At 38.5% G+C, this 17,643-nt stretch overlaps 1 protein-coding gene across 3 annotated transcripts in view; it reads left to right on the top strand.

The window, feature by feature from the left end:
• MIPEP (mitochondrial intermediate peptidase) overlaps positions 1-17,643 on the top strand; it is a 167,622-nt gene that overhangs the window by 75,062 nt on the left and 74,917 nt on the right. For all 3 annotated transcript variants that reach the window (XR_010109663.1, XM_008958531.6, XM_003833039.7), the window contains exons 15-16: positions 12,899-12,973; positions 16,779-16,898. Coding sequence is in view for 2 of the 3 variants with exons in the window: in XM_008958531.6 (XP_008956779.1) it covers positions 12,899-12,973; positions 16,779-16,898 (195 nt within the window). In the remaining variant the exon portion in view is untranslated. The remainder of the gene's footprint in view (positions 1-12,898; positions 12,974-16,778; positions 16,899-17,643) is intronic.

Below are 17,643 nucleotides of genomic sequence, written 5' to 3'. Positions count from 1 at the left end.
GAGCAAGACACAGATTTTTACCTTCTTAATATAAGAAGGAGGTCAGTTTTATAGTCTTTCATTTTCCCTTTCTGGTTGTAAATGTGTTCTTGCATTAACAAACAATAGAATAAATGAGCACTGGGAGTCCTCTCTTGCACAGCTGTGTGTTTGGGTACACAAAGAGGGTGGGGCCCCCACTCCCTAGTGTCCTTTAAGGGGACCTTTCACACAGCAATGGCTGATTGTGTCTCACAGTCTAGTTGGGGCTCTAGAAATCTAAGTTTAAGTCATTGAATGCATCATCGGGATAGGATGAATCAATTAGCTAAATGCTTGAAATAGGAGCATTTGGTTACCCAACCGTAGTACAGCCTTGTGGGGTGGGGCAATGTGAGGCAACCACTGCAGGGCTTTTAAGTCAGTTCTTTTTAGTTTATAGGCAACTTTAGCATATTAGACAGGCTGCATTGTCTTGTTATAGTCATATAGTCAAATCTTGAGTTTTTAGAAATAAACACAGAAATTACTGTTTTAAATACAGTGGTAATTGTGGAAAAATTCAGGTTGGATTATTACAGTAAGCACATTAGGTCACTGTAGTTAATTACTGGCATATTATATTCCAATAGTAGAAACAACATTTCTACCATTTTCCTATTTTAAAAAACCACCCACGATGTTTGATCTCTGCATTTGAAATACCACTTTTACGGTAGTACAAATGGCACCATTTATTGTTAGGGTAATTGCTTTTCCAACACTGTGAATGATTACTCTCTTCTAAATTCCTTTATTGCTTTATCTGCACCTCTTTTGTGGCTCTTGGTGCATTTTCCCATGCTTTATGAATCCTGAAATACATTTGGCCCTTCTGTGTCCACACAGTCAACTAACCATGGGTCAAAAATACTTGGAAAAAATAGTAATAATAACAACACAATTATTAAAATGCAAAGAAAAAAGCAGTACAGTGTAACAACTATTTACATAGCTACTTTGTATTAGGTATTACAAGTAGTCTAGACATGATTTAAAGTATATAAGAGGATATGCATCTAGGTTATATGCAAATACTATACTATTTTATACCAGGGACTTGAACATGTATGGATTTTGTTCTTGGAGGAAGGTCCTGGAACCAACCCCCCTCAGATACTGCAGGTTGTACATTCCTTTTCTGGTTCCAGGTAGCAGGATCAGGTGAGATTCATTGTGTATTACCCAGCTGCTTAGTAGGATGCCTTGCACAGGGTGGGATGCTCGGTGAAGATGAGCCCAGAGAGTCTTGTGACAGGTCTCACCTGCTTTTCTTGCTCTGTCTTCTCTTTACACCCCATTTCGTAAGCACAGGAGGCAGCCAGCTTCAAACCAGGGCTCATTTGGACTTGGTGGGATTCTATAATGACAAAAAAAAGTCTGCAGATATTTTTATGAAAGAAACTAGGAAGGGGCATAAATTATCTGAAGTATAAAGTTCACTCAGTAAAAATTGCTTTGAAATAAATTCACATTAACATAAATTCTCAAGCCATGTTTAAAATAGTCTGCCCTTGTTAAGGGATACAGATTTTATAGAAAACTGTTTCTGAACAACTCTATAGTAAGATAGTTTGTAAAGGTTGCAGATTGCAAAGCTTTACTGAGGGTATAACTAGATTTACTATTGTATTTCAATAAAATGCCTCCATAAAAATAATAGTTGATAGGTGATATCTGAAAAAATAACAGAGTGGGAATCTCCCTCTTCACTGTGGAAAAAGAAAATGTTGCAGGAGGGAAATGTGGAGCTTGCAGTTGGTATTATTTGGCGTTTTTCAGTATGGAGGCAGTGTTGGATGCTGGCTATTTTTCTTCTGTTTTGGAGCAGAGAAATCAGAATGAGTTTTGTGGATCTGCTAATGCATTGAGGAGACCAGAACATACAGCACCTTCTGTGCTCTATCCATTTGTTCCCTGGCCATAAGGAAAGGCAAATTAGTGTGCTTTCATGAGCTCCATCAACTTTCATTCCTTAGAAATGCACACTCTGATGGGGCGTTGGAACTGGCTCAGGCACCAGAGCGGCAGGACACCCTGCAGGCAAGTTCCCAGAATGTCTGGGGGCTGTGCTGGCCTGGGAGAGGCAGAGCCAGGTGCGATGGAGAAGAGCTGAAGAGAAGCTTTCTAATAAAGTGGGTGTAAATATAAGACTGGAAAGAAGCTGTAAGATAGCCAGAATAACAGCTGTATTTATTCCTTTATTTCTTTACGATGTTTTATTTATAAGAATTCTTTCTTTTATTAGTGAAAGTTACATTTAATTGCTTTACCAAGCCATTTTCCAACTAGTGTTGTACATGTTAAATCACCTGATTATAAAAGATGTATGGGGTGGAGGGAGCAGGTGTTCTGTGCTCAAATAATTTTGGAAAATGGGTGTAGCATTAAATGGGTTTCTATAAAGGGAGGACTATGTATAATTTTATATGCTAATAACTGGAATCCCCAAGAAAGGTGTTTACTTGAGTGAATTTCCTAGACAATCTGACCTGCTTTTATTGTTGGCTCTTCTACCACAGGCAGGGGCCTCTGTTCAGTCAACACAAGCACGAGAGTTGGACAACATCAAGTAAAGGCCAAGTAACTTCACTCAACTGGATTCTATAGATACAAAATTAAGAGTGCTCGAAGAGTTTCTCACACTTAACCCATTTTTTAAATGACACATCTGTAAACCTCATTGGGAAGACATGTACAATATACTGTGTGTAGAACACTTGGAATGAAAAGAGGTTTTTTTCCTTTTTTTTTTTTATTGAGATGGAGTCTCCCTCTTGTCACCCAGGCTGGAGTGCAAGGATGCAATCTCAGCTCACTGCAACCTCCACCTCCCAGGTTCAAGCAATTCTCCTCCCTCAGCCTCCCAAGTAGCTGGGATTACAGGTACATGCCACCACACCCGGCTAATTTTTGCATTTCTAGTAGAGATGGGGTTTCACCATGTTGGCCAGGCTGGTCTTGAACTCCTGACTTCAGGTGATCCACTGGCCTTGGCCTCCCAAAGTGCTGGGATCACAGGCATGAGCCACCGTGTCTGGCTTTTTTTCTTTTTTTTTTTAAATAAAAAGTGGAGAATTTACGCTGTATTTCAGACCAAATGTATATAACACATAGAGATTTATAGTTCTCTATCTAAAACTTCGGGATTAGATGTTTTGGAATTCAGAATTTTCTGGATTTTTAGAAAATTAATATGGTTTATGAGAAGAAAAAATTGCAACAAATTTGGTTATAGATCCGTTTGACTTTTATATGTGATTCATGAATTAGGCAGCCTCTATTCTACAAAGTAGGATGAAAGCTACCCCTGGGCAATAGCAGAAGAGTGGGGCTTTATAAGGTGGGAACAAGGAAACAGAACACTAGAAAAAAAAGCTGGTTGATTAGCATCAGGTTCCTCTTTTGTAAGGGTTAAAGCAAAGGGAGCTTCCATATGACACTGACTCAGGTAGACTGCGATCTCCTATTTTCAGGAAACACTGGACTGTATGGGATCTACCTGCTTCTCTAAAACTTTGGTTTGACTGTGTGGCATTTAGCATGAGTGACTCCATTTGGTTTGGTTTTGTCTACTGGGGCCCCGTGTAGGAGCTCAGTATAAAACAATGGCCTCCCATAATTTTTGTTTAACCTTATACTGTGGACGTTGAATTAAAAGAAATGAATAAACCTAGCTAGTTCTGGTAGAGTACCCAGTAGTGAAACACATTCATATTTCTGCATATTCACAAAGTGTAAGGGTAAATATTTTTAAAAGATAAATACTTTACAAACTTCACATTTGTCCAGGTCAGGTCTTGCCATCTAATGTTTTTTTGGTCAAATTTATGAAAACTTTCCAGTCTTCAGACCTTAACGGATTATGGAATTTCAGGTAAGGGATCTAGACCACTACTCACAGAAATTAGAATGAGGCACATCATTGAATTTCCCTCTCCGCTGTTACATTTAGCCTAAAGCTGCCTTACATATTTTAAATTAGGCTTAAAGATTTCTCCATACATAATGAACTCTAACCTAACTAGAGGTATAAACAGCCTGTAACCTACCCTTGTACCAATCACAGAGTTTCAGCCAATCACAGGCTGTTCAAACCTTGTTCAAATAAGGCAAATGTGAACTGTAACCAACCCAGCTATTTCTGTACCTCACATCTGTTTTCTGTAGGTCATTTTCCTTTTTCTGTCCATAAATATTATCAGACTATATGGCAGTTCCTGAGTCTCTCTGAACCTATTCTGGTTCCAAGGACTGCCCAATTTTTAAGGTGTCCTTTGCTCTGTTTAACTCTATTAAGTTTATTTATTTATTTATTCATTTATTTATTTTTATTTATTTTTGAGACAGAGTCTCGCTCTGTCACCCAGGCTGGAGTGCAGTGGTGCGATCTTGTCACACTGCATCCTCTACCTCCCGCGTTCGCGTTCCAGCGATTCTCATGCCTCAGCCTCCTGAGTAGCTGGGATTACAGGCACCCGCCACCATGCCCAGCTAATTTTTTTTTTTTTTAAGTAGATACAGGGTTTCACCATGTTGGCCAGACTGGCCTCGAACTCTTGACCTCAAGTGATCAGCTTGCCTCAGCCTTCCAAAGTGCTGGGATTACAGGAGTAAACCAACGCGCCTAGCCAAACTCTGTTAAATTTAATTTGTCCAAAGTTTTTCTTTTAACGCTGCTTAGCCCACTGCAAAACCCAGAACTAAATGTATGGCCCAACTGTGAAAATGATATGGAATTATAGGAAACATGTTTTAATGTGCCTAACCTCAATTCTGACCTCATTTTATTTTTCTGCTTTCATTTTTCCTTATCTAACTTCCTCATCTATCAATTGTATACTAATTGTGTATTAAATATATAAATTATATTCACTGAATGTTTTATTGAGTTATTAAGTGTTCATTCAGTAAACACTGAATGTTTACTGATCCTTTTGTGGGGGAACTTGTTGAAGTATTAGTAAAACAAATTTTGGATGGAAGTGCCTTTGCCATCAAGGGGCAGCATACCTGAATCACAGGATCGAATTTTGAGGGGTACACAAACAAATTGAATCAACAAGCCCGAAGTTACACACCTACAGCATGCCTCACAGACTCCACCTTCTTGTGATGCAGGTATCGGAATTTTAATGCTTTTGAGGGCAAAGGATGATGTTTTATTGTTCTTGTTACAGGAAAAATTATTCATGAAAGTTATTAAAGAACAGTAAAGCAGACTTTATCGGGGGCTACTGCAGTGAGGTTTGGTAGTGGGGGAGAGATTCTGCTCAACTCCATATTCAACAAGGAAAAGTGGAGATTTATAGCCAAGGAATGAGGGAGTGGAGGGAGTTGGAGGATAAAAAATTACTAAGGTGAGGAAAGGGGGATTCTCACTCGACTGACCAAACTGCTTGAGACAGTGCTCAGCTATGCTGTCTGTCATACGTGCCAAAGCTTTACAAGTTTCTTCATGATAGTCTCTGATGGTGTGTAATTCCTGACTTAAAAGCATAGTTCACCCTTTGTAAAGCTTTTCTGCCTTTGTGTTTGGTTTGGTTTGGTTTGGTTTTTTTCCTTTGGAGGCTAAGCCCAAATGATATTACTTAATGAAAGTCTGAACTGTTGGGGATTTGCCCATCCACCTAGGATGCAGAAAGCTCGAAAGAGCAGTGCTGGCAACCAACCTTCCTACAGGAAAAGGCAGGTAGAATGCTAACTTTTCTCAAGCTCATAGGGAAGCTGAGGTCTCAGGGCCCTCGAGGTGTCTGAATCCAAAGAGATACAGATGGCTTACCTGTGGCAGATCATGGGTGGAAAGGTTGACTGCCGTACAAAGGGGTAAGAAGAGATCAGTAACACTTTAGCGAATTGTTAGAGACCCAGTGTGGACTGGAATATCAATCTGGAATACCTGAGGGCCCTGATACTGGAGGAGTTTGCATTCACTTGTAGGCCATTTTCTGTCGGCCTCCTCTGGGTGCTCATGAGAGCAGGGTGGGAAAGCAGACAGGCTTCCTCCGTGTTGTAGGAAGTGATTGGCTGCTGCTGCAGAAATAGCAGAAAACCCTGACTCCCTGCTCCAAGATAAAGCTAATCAATAAAAGCAAACTGAGGAACTTGAAAATAACTAACAACTAGAATAACTTCAAAGTCACTGTCTGTCAGGGACTTAAACAACCATTAAAGGACAAGACGGAAAACATGGATAACATGTATGAACAGATAAGGAGAAGTGGAAACTACAAAAAAAAAAACTACAGTCAAATGCAAATGTAGGTAATAAAGCCACGATATCACATATGAAGAATTCCTTTGAGAAGCTCATCCATACACTTGATGAAACTAGGGAAGGAATCAGTGAATTTAAAGATAGATTAGGTCAGTAGAAATTATTTCAACTGAAATACAGAGGGGGGAAAGGAGTAGGGGATGGGAAACAAAAACAAAACCAAGCATCCAAGAACTCTGGGACAATACCAGCCAGTGTAACATACATGCAATTCAAGTTCCAGAAAGGAAAAGAGAGCAATAACAAGGCCGGAGAAATATTTGATGGCATAATAACTGAGAATTTGCCAAAAATAATGAAAAGCACACCAGAGATCCAAGAAGCTTCAAGAATCCCAAGCAGGACAAACAATCAGAAAGAATATACCTGGATACATTGTTGTCAAACTGCTGGAAACCAAAGATAAAGAGAAAACCTTAAAGGCAACCAGGGCAGAAAAGACACATTACAAACAGAAGTAATAATTACAGTAGACTTTTCGTTCAAAACTATGCAATTCTGAACTATCTAGACTTATAGCATGAGATACATTTGATCGTCAGAAGAGAGAGATTTTCTGATTAGTACCAGTATTTTATAAATATGAGCTAGAACCTGCAGATGAAAAACTGACTCATTGTTTGATAACCAGTTCTAGTTAAGGTGGAGAAAATATTTTCAAAAAGTGAGTTAATGACCAAGTTTTGTGGCAGATATTGAAATATCGAAGATATTAATAGATTACTAGCACATTACTTTATTTCATTGTGGGGTTTTTTTGTAAACCTTAAATTAATTACCAGGTTAGAGAAAGCATCCTCTTCTAAAGCCGGGTAATTTGAGGAGGCGTACATTTTGGGTTCAAGATCATCGGCTATTTTATAAATGAAAAAAAATTAAAAATAGGCCTGGCACAGTGGCTCACGCCTGTAATCCCAGCAGTTTGGGAAGCCCAGGCAGGTGGATCTCCTGAGGTCAGGAGTTCGAGACCAGCCCAGCCAACATGGCAAAACCCCATCTCTACTATACAAAAATTAGTCAGGCATGGTGATGCATGCTTGCAATCCCAGCTACTTGGGAAGCTGAGGTGGGAGGAATCACTTGAACCTGGGAGGCAGAAGTTGCAGTGAGCCAAGATTGCACCACTGCACTCCAGCCTGGGCTACAGAGCGAGACTCTTGACTCAAAAAAAAAAAAAAAAAATCAGGAAACTATGAAAGTACATTCCTTATTTAGAACTTGATTGTTAGGTGCTACAGAGAGAAAATTGTTTAGCTATAATTCCTGTCTTCTAAGAACTTATAGATCTGAAACAGATCACATTTGCAGAGTATGTAAATAACAAAGTAAAATGTAAATAAAGTTCGTCAAAGTCAGTGATTATTGTATTATATAGTGCAGCAGTAGTAGTAAAGAATACCAGCTACCATTTATTCAGTATCTGTGTTAAACCTGATGTATTAACATTTTAAAACTCATTATCTTGCTTGATTCTCATCCTATGAAAAGATAATATCAACATTTTGCAGATGAGGAAAATGTGGCTTCACAGTTCAGTAAGTTGCCCAACATCCATGCCACTTAGCTGGTAAGTAGCACAGTTGGGATTCAAACTCAGTTTTATCTGATGCTCCTTACTGTGCTACAGTGAAGCGCAATCATAGGAGTTTGAAATGCAGGCAGATTTTGGTGTTAAGGCAGGCCATGCTATCAGTTCTACTGTAATGGGTTAAGTTCATGGAACGAATGGTATTTCTTGATTAATTGGATATTGTGAAGCAGCCATTTCGATGGTCAGGAGTTAGAATGTTAGAAACAGCCTGAAAGGCCCAAAAGAGCTCTCCAGTCCTGATGTTTCTTGCACAGTTGTTCTTTACCATAATTAGCTAATATAAACGTTCTTGATTTATAGCATTCTTAATATGCTGGTAGGATTCTTTTTAATTTTTAATAAGTATGGGACCAGGCGTGGTGGCTCACACCTGTAATCCCAGCACTTTGGGAGGCCGAGGCAGGCGGATCACAAGGTCAGGAGATCGAGACCATCCTGGCTAATACAGTGAAACCCCGTCTCTACTAAAAATACAAAAAATTAGCCAGGCGTGGTGGCGGGCGCCTGTAGTCCCAGCTACTCTACTCTGGAGGCTGAGGCAGGAGAATGGCATGGACCTGGGAGGCGGAGCTTGCAGTGGGCCGAGACTGTGCCACTGCACTCCAGCCTGGGCAACAGAGCGAGACTCTGTCTCAAAAAAAAAAAAAAAATTTGTTTTTAATAACTATGGTAGTGTCCATATCCTCAGAAGAATTGAGAAATTATATGTCAGTGTGAGATAGGAGATTTACAGATCAGTGAAAGGGAGTATTTTCTGCCTTGGAAATTATGGAAATTGAAATAGTATCTGGTAAAACGTGCAGCTGATAATATGGTGAAAATTATTTATGATGCCTCAGACTTTGGTAAATTTTCAAATTCAATATAATGAACATAATTATAATATTATTCAAGGCTTAGGTGTTTTAAATGCATTTTCATTTATACATAGTTGCTCATTACCTATCATCTTAGATATGTTAATTCTGTTTCTTTAATGTAGCAAATGTGAGAGTCTTGTGTTTAGGAGACAATAATATTAAACATCTGTGCTGCTCTGTAGACTTAATTGCTTTTGGAATTACAGCAAAATTGAATTACAGTCAACCTTCTGTATCTGTGGGTTCCGCATCTGTGGATTCAACCAACAGCAGATTGAAATTATTTGGGGGCTGGACACGGTCGCTCATGCCTGTAGTCTTAGCCCCTCAAGATCTTGGCTGAGGTGGGAGGATCTTTGAGCCCAGGAGTTCGAGGATGCAGTGAATTATGATTGTGCCACTGCACTCCAGCCTGGGCAATACAGTGAAAGCCTATTTATGAGAGAGATAGGTATATTTTATATTTTTTTATAGATATACATAAATACGTATTTATATGTATATATATTTGGGGAAGAAAAATGGATGGTTGTGTCGGTACTGAACATGTACAGACTTTTTTTCTTGTCATTATTTTCTAAAACATACACTATAACAACTATTTACACACGAGGTGATTTCAAATATACAGGAGGATGTGCATAGGTTATATGCAAATACCGTATCATTTCACAGCAGGGACTTGCACATCTACAGGTCTTGGTATCCTTAGGAGGTCCCGGAACCAGTTCCCCCATGTATACCAGGGAACACTGTAGTTCAATATTGGTTATCATGGCCGCGATTGGCAAAGCAATATTTACGGAAGAAAATCTTGACCAGGAAACATTTTTAAATTTCAGTTTTAATTTTGAAACGTTGTTTATTTTTAAAAAATAACTTTAGATACAACTTTAAAAGAAAATCAGTTTGTATGGTATTTAAGTTTTTTTTTTTCAAATTTGTTATGTTTTAAAAAGCAAGTATTTTCTAAGAGAATAAGCATGTAACTTCATTTCAATTAATACACTTATTAATTCCAGTTGACTAACAATCAAACTAGTTTTTTTAAAAAGAACATTTACTTTTCTATGTATAGCACACACAATATATGTATTTTTTATTTGTGATTTGATGAGTTAATGATTCTGTCCTCTGCACTATTCTACTAGGATTGTACTTATTCTCTACTTATGTGTTTCTTTACAAGTGAATGTTTTTTGTATTACAATATATAGTAGACATTGAATAGATAATTGGGGTACTTAACTTTTTATTTTGAAATAGTTATAAATTCACAGAAAGTTGCAAAAACAAAAATGCAGAGAGGTCCTATGTCCCCTTCACCCAGTTTTCTCCAGTGGTAGCATTTTTTGTTTTTTTCTAAATACGTATTTTCTTTTTTTAGAGGCAGTGTCTGGTTTGCTGGTAGGGAAGAAAGCCTAATGGCAGTGAGCGAGGGACGGGGAGAGTGAGGCACGACCAACTGCCCATCCCGTCATGGTCTGGAACTCAAGTTTCCAGAGTTTCTCTGGGGTCCCTTTGGCCAACAGGGGGTCTGTTCAGTCGGTTAGGGGCTCAGAATTTTTTTTTTTTTATTTCTCAGGGTGGAGATGGGACCCAGCGTGGCTCAGCTTCCCGGCTTCTCCAACGGGGACCTCCTTTCCTGTCCTCTGCTGGCTTCCACCTTCTGCCAACAGCCCTGTTCTTTCCTGCCCTTTGCATGTGCTGTTTCTTCTGCCTGAAATGCTTCTTTCCCCTTCCCATCCATCCTTCTCTTGTCTAGTTAACACCTATTCATTTGGCAAATCTCACTCCTACATCCATCAAGCCTTTCAGGGTCACAGCTCACATACCGTCCCCTACGGGCCTTTTCTTCCCTGCACGCGTTACAGTTAGTAACTGTGGCATTGGTGCTTACGTGGAGAATGCTAGCCGAGAAGTTTTGGGGGCAGACACCTGCTGTTGCCCACTGTTTGTGCCCCTTGTGCCTAATGCAGTGCTTGCTTACATGGTCTTCATATGTGTTAGTTAAATGAGAAAATATTGTCACAGCTCAATGGGTTCTTCTTGCCCACTGCCCAGAAAAGCTAATGCACCGAGAACAGCAAATGTTGCAACAAACAGTTTAATCATAGCAGGGCCAGCTAAGTGGAAAACAGAAGGCGTTTCTCAAATCCACCTCCCTGAGAACTTGGAGGCTAGAGTTTTTAAAGATACGTTGTCAGGCAGGGGCCTGGGGAACTGAAACAGTTGATAAGCTGTGGATGAAATCACAGGAGTGTCTAAACTGCACAGCTGAGTCTGTTTCTGGTTGGGGGGTGGGTCTCAGGACCGGGTAGCATCTCTTGGTTTGTCGAAATGCTAAATCTGAAAAATATCTCAAAGCCCAGTTCTTTAGGTTCCACAATAGTCATGTTATTTACAGGAGTAGCTGGGGAAGTTACCAGTCTTACAGCCTCTGGCTATGTGACTCTGGTAGTGAGCAACTTATAAAAAAGCAAGCTTAGCAGTGGCAGGTGATTGTTTAAGTGTATCTATTGTTTAGCAAAGTCCAGGCCCCTACCATAATTCGAATCCAGCCTCAGGAATGTGGCTTCAGTCCCCAAACAAGCAGGAAGGTCAGGTTTGAGTTTAACTATAAACCAAATTTTTCTTATAGTTATCTTGGCCTCTGCACTAGAATAAGCTAAAGACAATGTAGCCTGAGAGGTTAGAAGCAGGATGGAGTCAGTCATGTTAGACTTCTCTTCTTATTACTTACAATTCTGCAAAGGTGGTTTCAGTGTCATTCTTCCACATATACTTTTTTTGTAAAAATTATTAAAACTTGGTGAAGCATGAAAAATCTTTAAAATGTAGCATGAATCCTGTCAACAACATAAAATATGATATAAAGTAAGGTTTAAAGAAACGTGAACATTTTGACACAATCTGTTGGCAGATATGACTTAAATAAATCTTGACTGTTAAAAATCCTGTTTGAGGAAATATTTCTTTCATACAAGATGAGTGCCCCTGGTGTCAGAAAGCCCCAGGCCTGTGACCTGTACCAGAATTCACACTATGTAGCTTTCTCCCATCTGTGTCTTAGCTCTTTAAAAATATTGTCTTTTCTGCCTAGTTTACTTCTCTTGCTGCCAAATGGAAAGAGAAAAGGCTGTTGGTTTGTCATCTGAGCAGTCAGCAGATTCTATGTCTTTCACTTAAGAAGCCGTTTCCTAGCAATACTTCTATTAGTTCATTCCTTCACAAATCTTTCCTGAGTGTCTGCCGGCTCCAGGCCCTGTTCTAGGCCCTGGGAGTAGACTCCTACAAAGCAGTGGCTAGTTTCCGCTTCCAGCAGACAGCCCACGTTCTCATTCACAGGTGGTTAATTTATACGACCATACCACTGAGTAACTTGCCATTGGTCTTTATATAATGTGTTTCTCTTTAGAGGGGCTTTTAGCTTAATTAGGTTGTAAATCGGTATCTTTCTTTAATAAACATCAGTATTAATGATTTTAAAGTAGAGTAAGATTGAGGAAAGTTCTTGTTCAACTACATTATTAATTTATTTCTAAGAGGATCTGTATGTTATAGGGTTAGGCCTAATTCATCTCAAAAAGAAAGCCTTAAATCACATAGGGACATTAAACTAAGTGTCCAAGCTCTACAGTTCTTTCAGATTCGAAAAGAAAATAATCTGCAATTCATTATTATGACTATTTGTTAGGATGTCAGTTTAGCTTTAACACTGGCTGACACTACGAATTACCATTTATTTCTTGACATTTTCATCTTTTAGTCCTATTGTCAGTGATTATATGCACTTAAAAGTCAAGAGAGTATTTGAACAGGCACTCACTAATAGCAAAGGAACAGAAAAAGTATTCCCTTTGAGGTTTTAAATAGATTTTTAAAGATCGGCGCCAGTGTCTTAGTTCCACGTAATCCTGTATTTTCATGTACAAACCCTTATTTGACAATTACCACTTTTTGAAATTAAACAGAATGTCTTTATTCATGTTGTCTTGCCAACTAAAATATTTAAAGTTATTATTTTTAAACTATAATGAAATTCTATTACTCATTTTACATTTGATGTTATTTTTAAATTTCCTGACTTATACATAGTGCAGTGACTTATTACGCAGTTTACTCACATATATATTCTTTTGTTTTATCAAGCCACTGCCAAAAAATATGGTGTCTCGTCTTTGTGAATCTAAAAAGGTTTGTGCTGCAGCTGATATGCAACTTCAGGTATGTATGTACCTTTGTTCTGAAGTTTTCCGGAGTAATTATCCCAAATAAATATATAACTTTAAATTCTTGCCAATGATACCTATTTATTATAATAATTATGCTTCTAAAACATCTTTCATCTGAGTTCAAAGAACTTGACCAAAATTGACTCATTTAGTCCTCACACTGCCCTTATGAAGTAGGCGTTGAATAAAATTATTTCCTGGCCAGGGACAGTGGCTCACACCTGTAATCCCAGCACTTTGGGAGGCCGAGGTGGGCGAATCACGAGGTCAGGAGTTTGAGACCAGCCTAACCAACACGGTGAAACCCCATCTCTACTAAAAATACAAAAATTAGCCGGGCATGGTGGTGCATGCTTATAATCCCAGCTACTCAGGAGGCTGAGGCAGGAGAATCGCTTGAACCTGGGAGGTGGAGGTTGAAGTGAGCCGAGATCTTGCCACTGACTCCAGCCTGGGCAACAGAGCGAGACTCTGTCTCAAAAAAAAAAAAAAAAAAAAAAAAAAGACTATTTCCCATTTTCAGTTGGGAAAAAATGAAAGCTTAGAAAATTTACACAACTTCTAAATCACACATTTTGCCAGCTAAATTAAGGCTCAAACTTAATTTTATATATACATATGTTTATTCATTTTGTATCTTTTTAAAATTTTTGTGTTTTTAGGTTTGAAGTTTAGATAGTAATTGCTGTTAGTTTTAGATAATATTCAAAACCAACTTCCCAGGTTTTGAGATGAAGACCAGAAAACTTTCATGAACCATCTGGATGCCAGGTCTGCATGACATCAGATGCGTAGATGTTTGTAATGACTGAGATTGTTTATGGAATTCTCACTCCTCTTCAGATCTTGAGAGTTACGTAAACACCTTAAACACCCATCTTTCATCTTAGGCAGTATTCACTTTATGATGATTCAGTTACCTGTTTAACAAAGTAATCACTATTTAATTGCTTTGTAGTTTTGTAAAATTCAGTCCCTAGAAGGTAATAAATGTGCTCTGTTTTTCTGTACCTTCAAACATGAAATACATGTTTCAGTGAAGGAAATCTATTATATAGACAAAACCGTGAATCTATATTTGCTTTACTCTACTCAGTATCTATTCATATCAATATAATTTTTAAAGGATTTCTGAGTTATTTTTAAAAATTAACATTACTTGGGCAAAAGTCTTGATTTGCTGATATCTTTAGTAGAAGGCCTGGCTTTTAAAAGTCTGTTTTGTGGCTTTCTTCTTGAAAAAGTGTTCTGATAATTTTCTTTTAAAATGGAAAACCAACCTTTCCCTCCTCCGCCCTCCAAAAACAATAGCCCCCTAGAGACAGAGAGAGGCAAAGTCCTGGTAGAGGAGCTGCCTGGGTTCAGCTTTTATATTACACTTGGACAGTGGAGACGAACACGGGTGGAAAGGAAGTGAATTGTTTCAACTTTCTATGGGGACATAAACAGTGTTTTTGAGGCCAGGTGCGGTGGCTCACACTTATAATCCCAGCACGTTGGGAGGCCGAGGCGGGCAGATCACGAGGTCAGGAGATCGAGACCATCCTGGCTAACACAGTGAAACCCCAACTCTACTAAAAATACAAAAAAATTAGCCAGGCGTGGTGGCAGGCACCTATAGTCCCAGCTACTCGGGAGGCTGAGGCAGGAGAATGGCGTGAACCCGGGAGGCGGAGCTTGCAGTGAGCCGAGATCGCGCCACTGCACTCCAGCCTGGGCGACAGGGCGAGACTCTGTCTCAAAAAAAACAAAAAACAAAAAACAAAAAAAAACACTTTTTAAAACTGTAAATTTTTTAAAATTATTGTTTTAAAAATAGGCTCTTCATTTTTCTGTGACTTAATAAGTTTCTTGGCCCCAGGAATGCATGACTCCCTGGGTAGGCAGATAGGCTCATGTCTTTGGAATTGTTTAGTTTATCAGCAAATAAGCATAAAAAGAATGCACATTTAATTTATTTTGCTCTGTTTTCATATTTAATTTATTTTGCTCTGTTTTTATAATTCAAAAAAGTTACCCCATGTTTATATCATTTTGTAAAAGGCATAATTGAAGAAATGAAACTCTTGAATTCTGATTTATTTATACATTGGGGCAAAATAACACCTCAGTTGAGGTTAGAATGTAAGAGTTTCAGTTCCTGATAATTTACTCTGTTAGAATATAGGTAAGACATTGAGTAATTTTGGCCTCTCTGATTATCTTTATGCATCGTTACTCATTATAAAATGTAGAATTGAAAGAGCTATATTTAGCTATATGTTTAGATTACCAGTTAGAAGAAAGCAATATTTATATTTAGGAAATGTCTGTATTTTTCTAGGGAAGGTTTAAACTTAACTTTATAATTTAGAACCATAATTCTATATCTAGATGCAGCCAGAAGCTAGAGGTCATTTAAATTTTCTCTTTTAACCAAACTAATCCTCACTTCTTTCAAGTCAACAGCTGCACATTCTCTACAAATCCCATTTCTGAATCACAAAGATACATATCAGAAGCATAATTGCATGTCAAAATTTGTCCTTTAAAATAAAGCATTTTCTACTTGCCTGCATGAAGTCAAATGTTCAAGTCAGTGTTCAAAAACAATATTTGAGTCAGATGTTGCAGTGAAAAAATGCTTTATGTTTATTTTAGATTTCTTTGCAAAATTTAGTTTTCAGTACTTTGTAAACAGCAGATTTCATGTCCAAACTTTCTTTAATGCTTTCTTCTCCCACTGTGTTTCAGTGGCCTATATCCTCTACTCAGAGGAGAGTGCTCCTTTTCCCCTGGTCATCTAGTTGAGCCCTCCCTATACAGCAGCTGCTTCCTTTGTACTTCCTGACACCAGGTGTGGGAGTCTAGTTCCAACCTCTCCAACAGCTGCATCAGAATTCTTCGATACATCTATACTCACGAGATGCTGCATTGCTATTTCTTTCTCTACCCCCACCACACCTATTTAATTTTCTTTCACCTTTTATCACAAAACTAGAATTCTGACCGTTTCATTTCTCTCATTTAAGTTATATCAGGATTCCAGGAGGAAACCAAACAACATTTGTTAGATCCAGCAGGTCTAAAGTTGTAACTGGTTTTGTATATTTCTGTCTACATAGATAGATAGATAGATAGATAGATAGATAGATAGATAGATAGATAGATAGATTTTTTTTTTGTTTTTTTTTTTTTTGTTTGGTTTTTTTTTTTTTGAGACGGAGTCTCTCCCAGGCTGGAGTGCAGTGGAGCAATCTTGGCTCACTGCGAGCTCCGCCTCCCAGGTTCACGCCATTCTCCTGCCTCAGCCTCCCGAGTAGCTGGGACTAGAGGTGCCTGCCACCACGCCTGTCTAATTTTTTTGTATTTTTAGTAGAAACGGGATTTCACTATGTTAGCCAGGATGGTCTTGATCTCCTGACCTCGTGATCCTCCCGCCTCGGCCTCCCAAAGTGCTGGGATTACAGGCATGAGCCACCGCGCCCGGCCTTCTGTCTACATATATTTTGGCAAAATTCCAGTTTTGTGTCACATATTTGATTTGCTGCCATTGTACATAAAGAGTATCTTATGGGTATGGTTCAAACTTCTTTAATATTCTTATTTATGAAAAGGTTGAGAGCATTCCTTTTAATCTTTAGCATGGTCTTAAATGTGGTATGAAATACATTTCAAACCATGTCAGTTTATTTTTGTGACTGTTTTCAACTGTGATTGGTAACTGTTGTTCTGGTGCACTTATAGCATCTTTGGTCAACCACATCTTGATGTGAGGATGGACGACCAAAACTAAGTAGATGTTTTTATCTATCTAGGTCTTTTATGCCACTCTGGATCAAATCTACCATGGGAAGCATCCCCTGAGGAATTCAACCACAGACATTCTCAAGGAAACACAAGAGAAATTCTATGGCCTACCATATGTTCCAAATACTGTGAGTCCAGCATTTGGCTTCTGTTTTGTGTATTGAGTGGTTCTGCTATTACTTCTGTAGCTTGTGATTATCTTCCCCTTTGGAGAACTTGAAATCCCTACATTTATGTTGAGGCTTCACATGGCTCAAATGCTGGAAATTGCCTGGTTCATTTAATATTTCCAACTACCCATTTATATGTTCTTATTTTCCTCCCTCTAACAGTGTTTTTGTACCTTTTTGGAAATGTGGGGGTTAAAAAGGCCATTGGAGTTGGTCTATATTCTTCTTTTTAGTTATTTTTCTACAATGTGAAAAATAGTGATGTAAGATGAATGTGATTACCAATCCTGAATCATTTTCATTGCAAAGAGAATTAACATGTATTGAGTATCTTACATTGTACCAGGAATTATAGTAGATGCTTTACATATCTTATCTTGTTGAGTACCATGTCAGGAGAGAGAGCAGGAGTAATGTTACCATTTATTGGATTCTAGGCGCCAGACTCTATCTAATTCCTTTGGGAAAAGATCTCTAATTTAGCTCTCAAAATAACCTTATAAATTAAATTATATCCTTGTATTTGGGGCTCATTTGGAGGCACAGGCACATTATATGTCCTGTCTGAGATCATCTAGGTAGTTAAGTGATTGTATTGGGGTTCAAAACAAACAGGCTTTTTTCATCACTCAAAGGCTCATGTAAGGAGCAGTTGAGCACCGTGACTCGTAGTGCAATTAACAGTGTGATTCTTGGTGCAGTT

The sequence above is a fragment of the Pan paniscus genome, chromosome 14, assembly GCF_029289425.2.
Source record: "Pan paniscus chromosome 14, NHGRI_mPanPan1-v2.0_pri, whole genome shotgun sequence".
NCBI lineage: Eukaryota > Metazoa > Chordata > Mammalia > Primates > Hominidae > Pan > Pan paniscus.
This window is presented reverse-complemented; position numbering and strand designations above follow the sequence as displayed.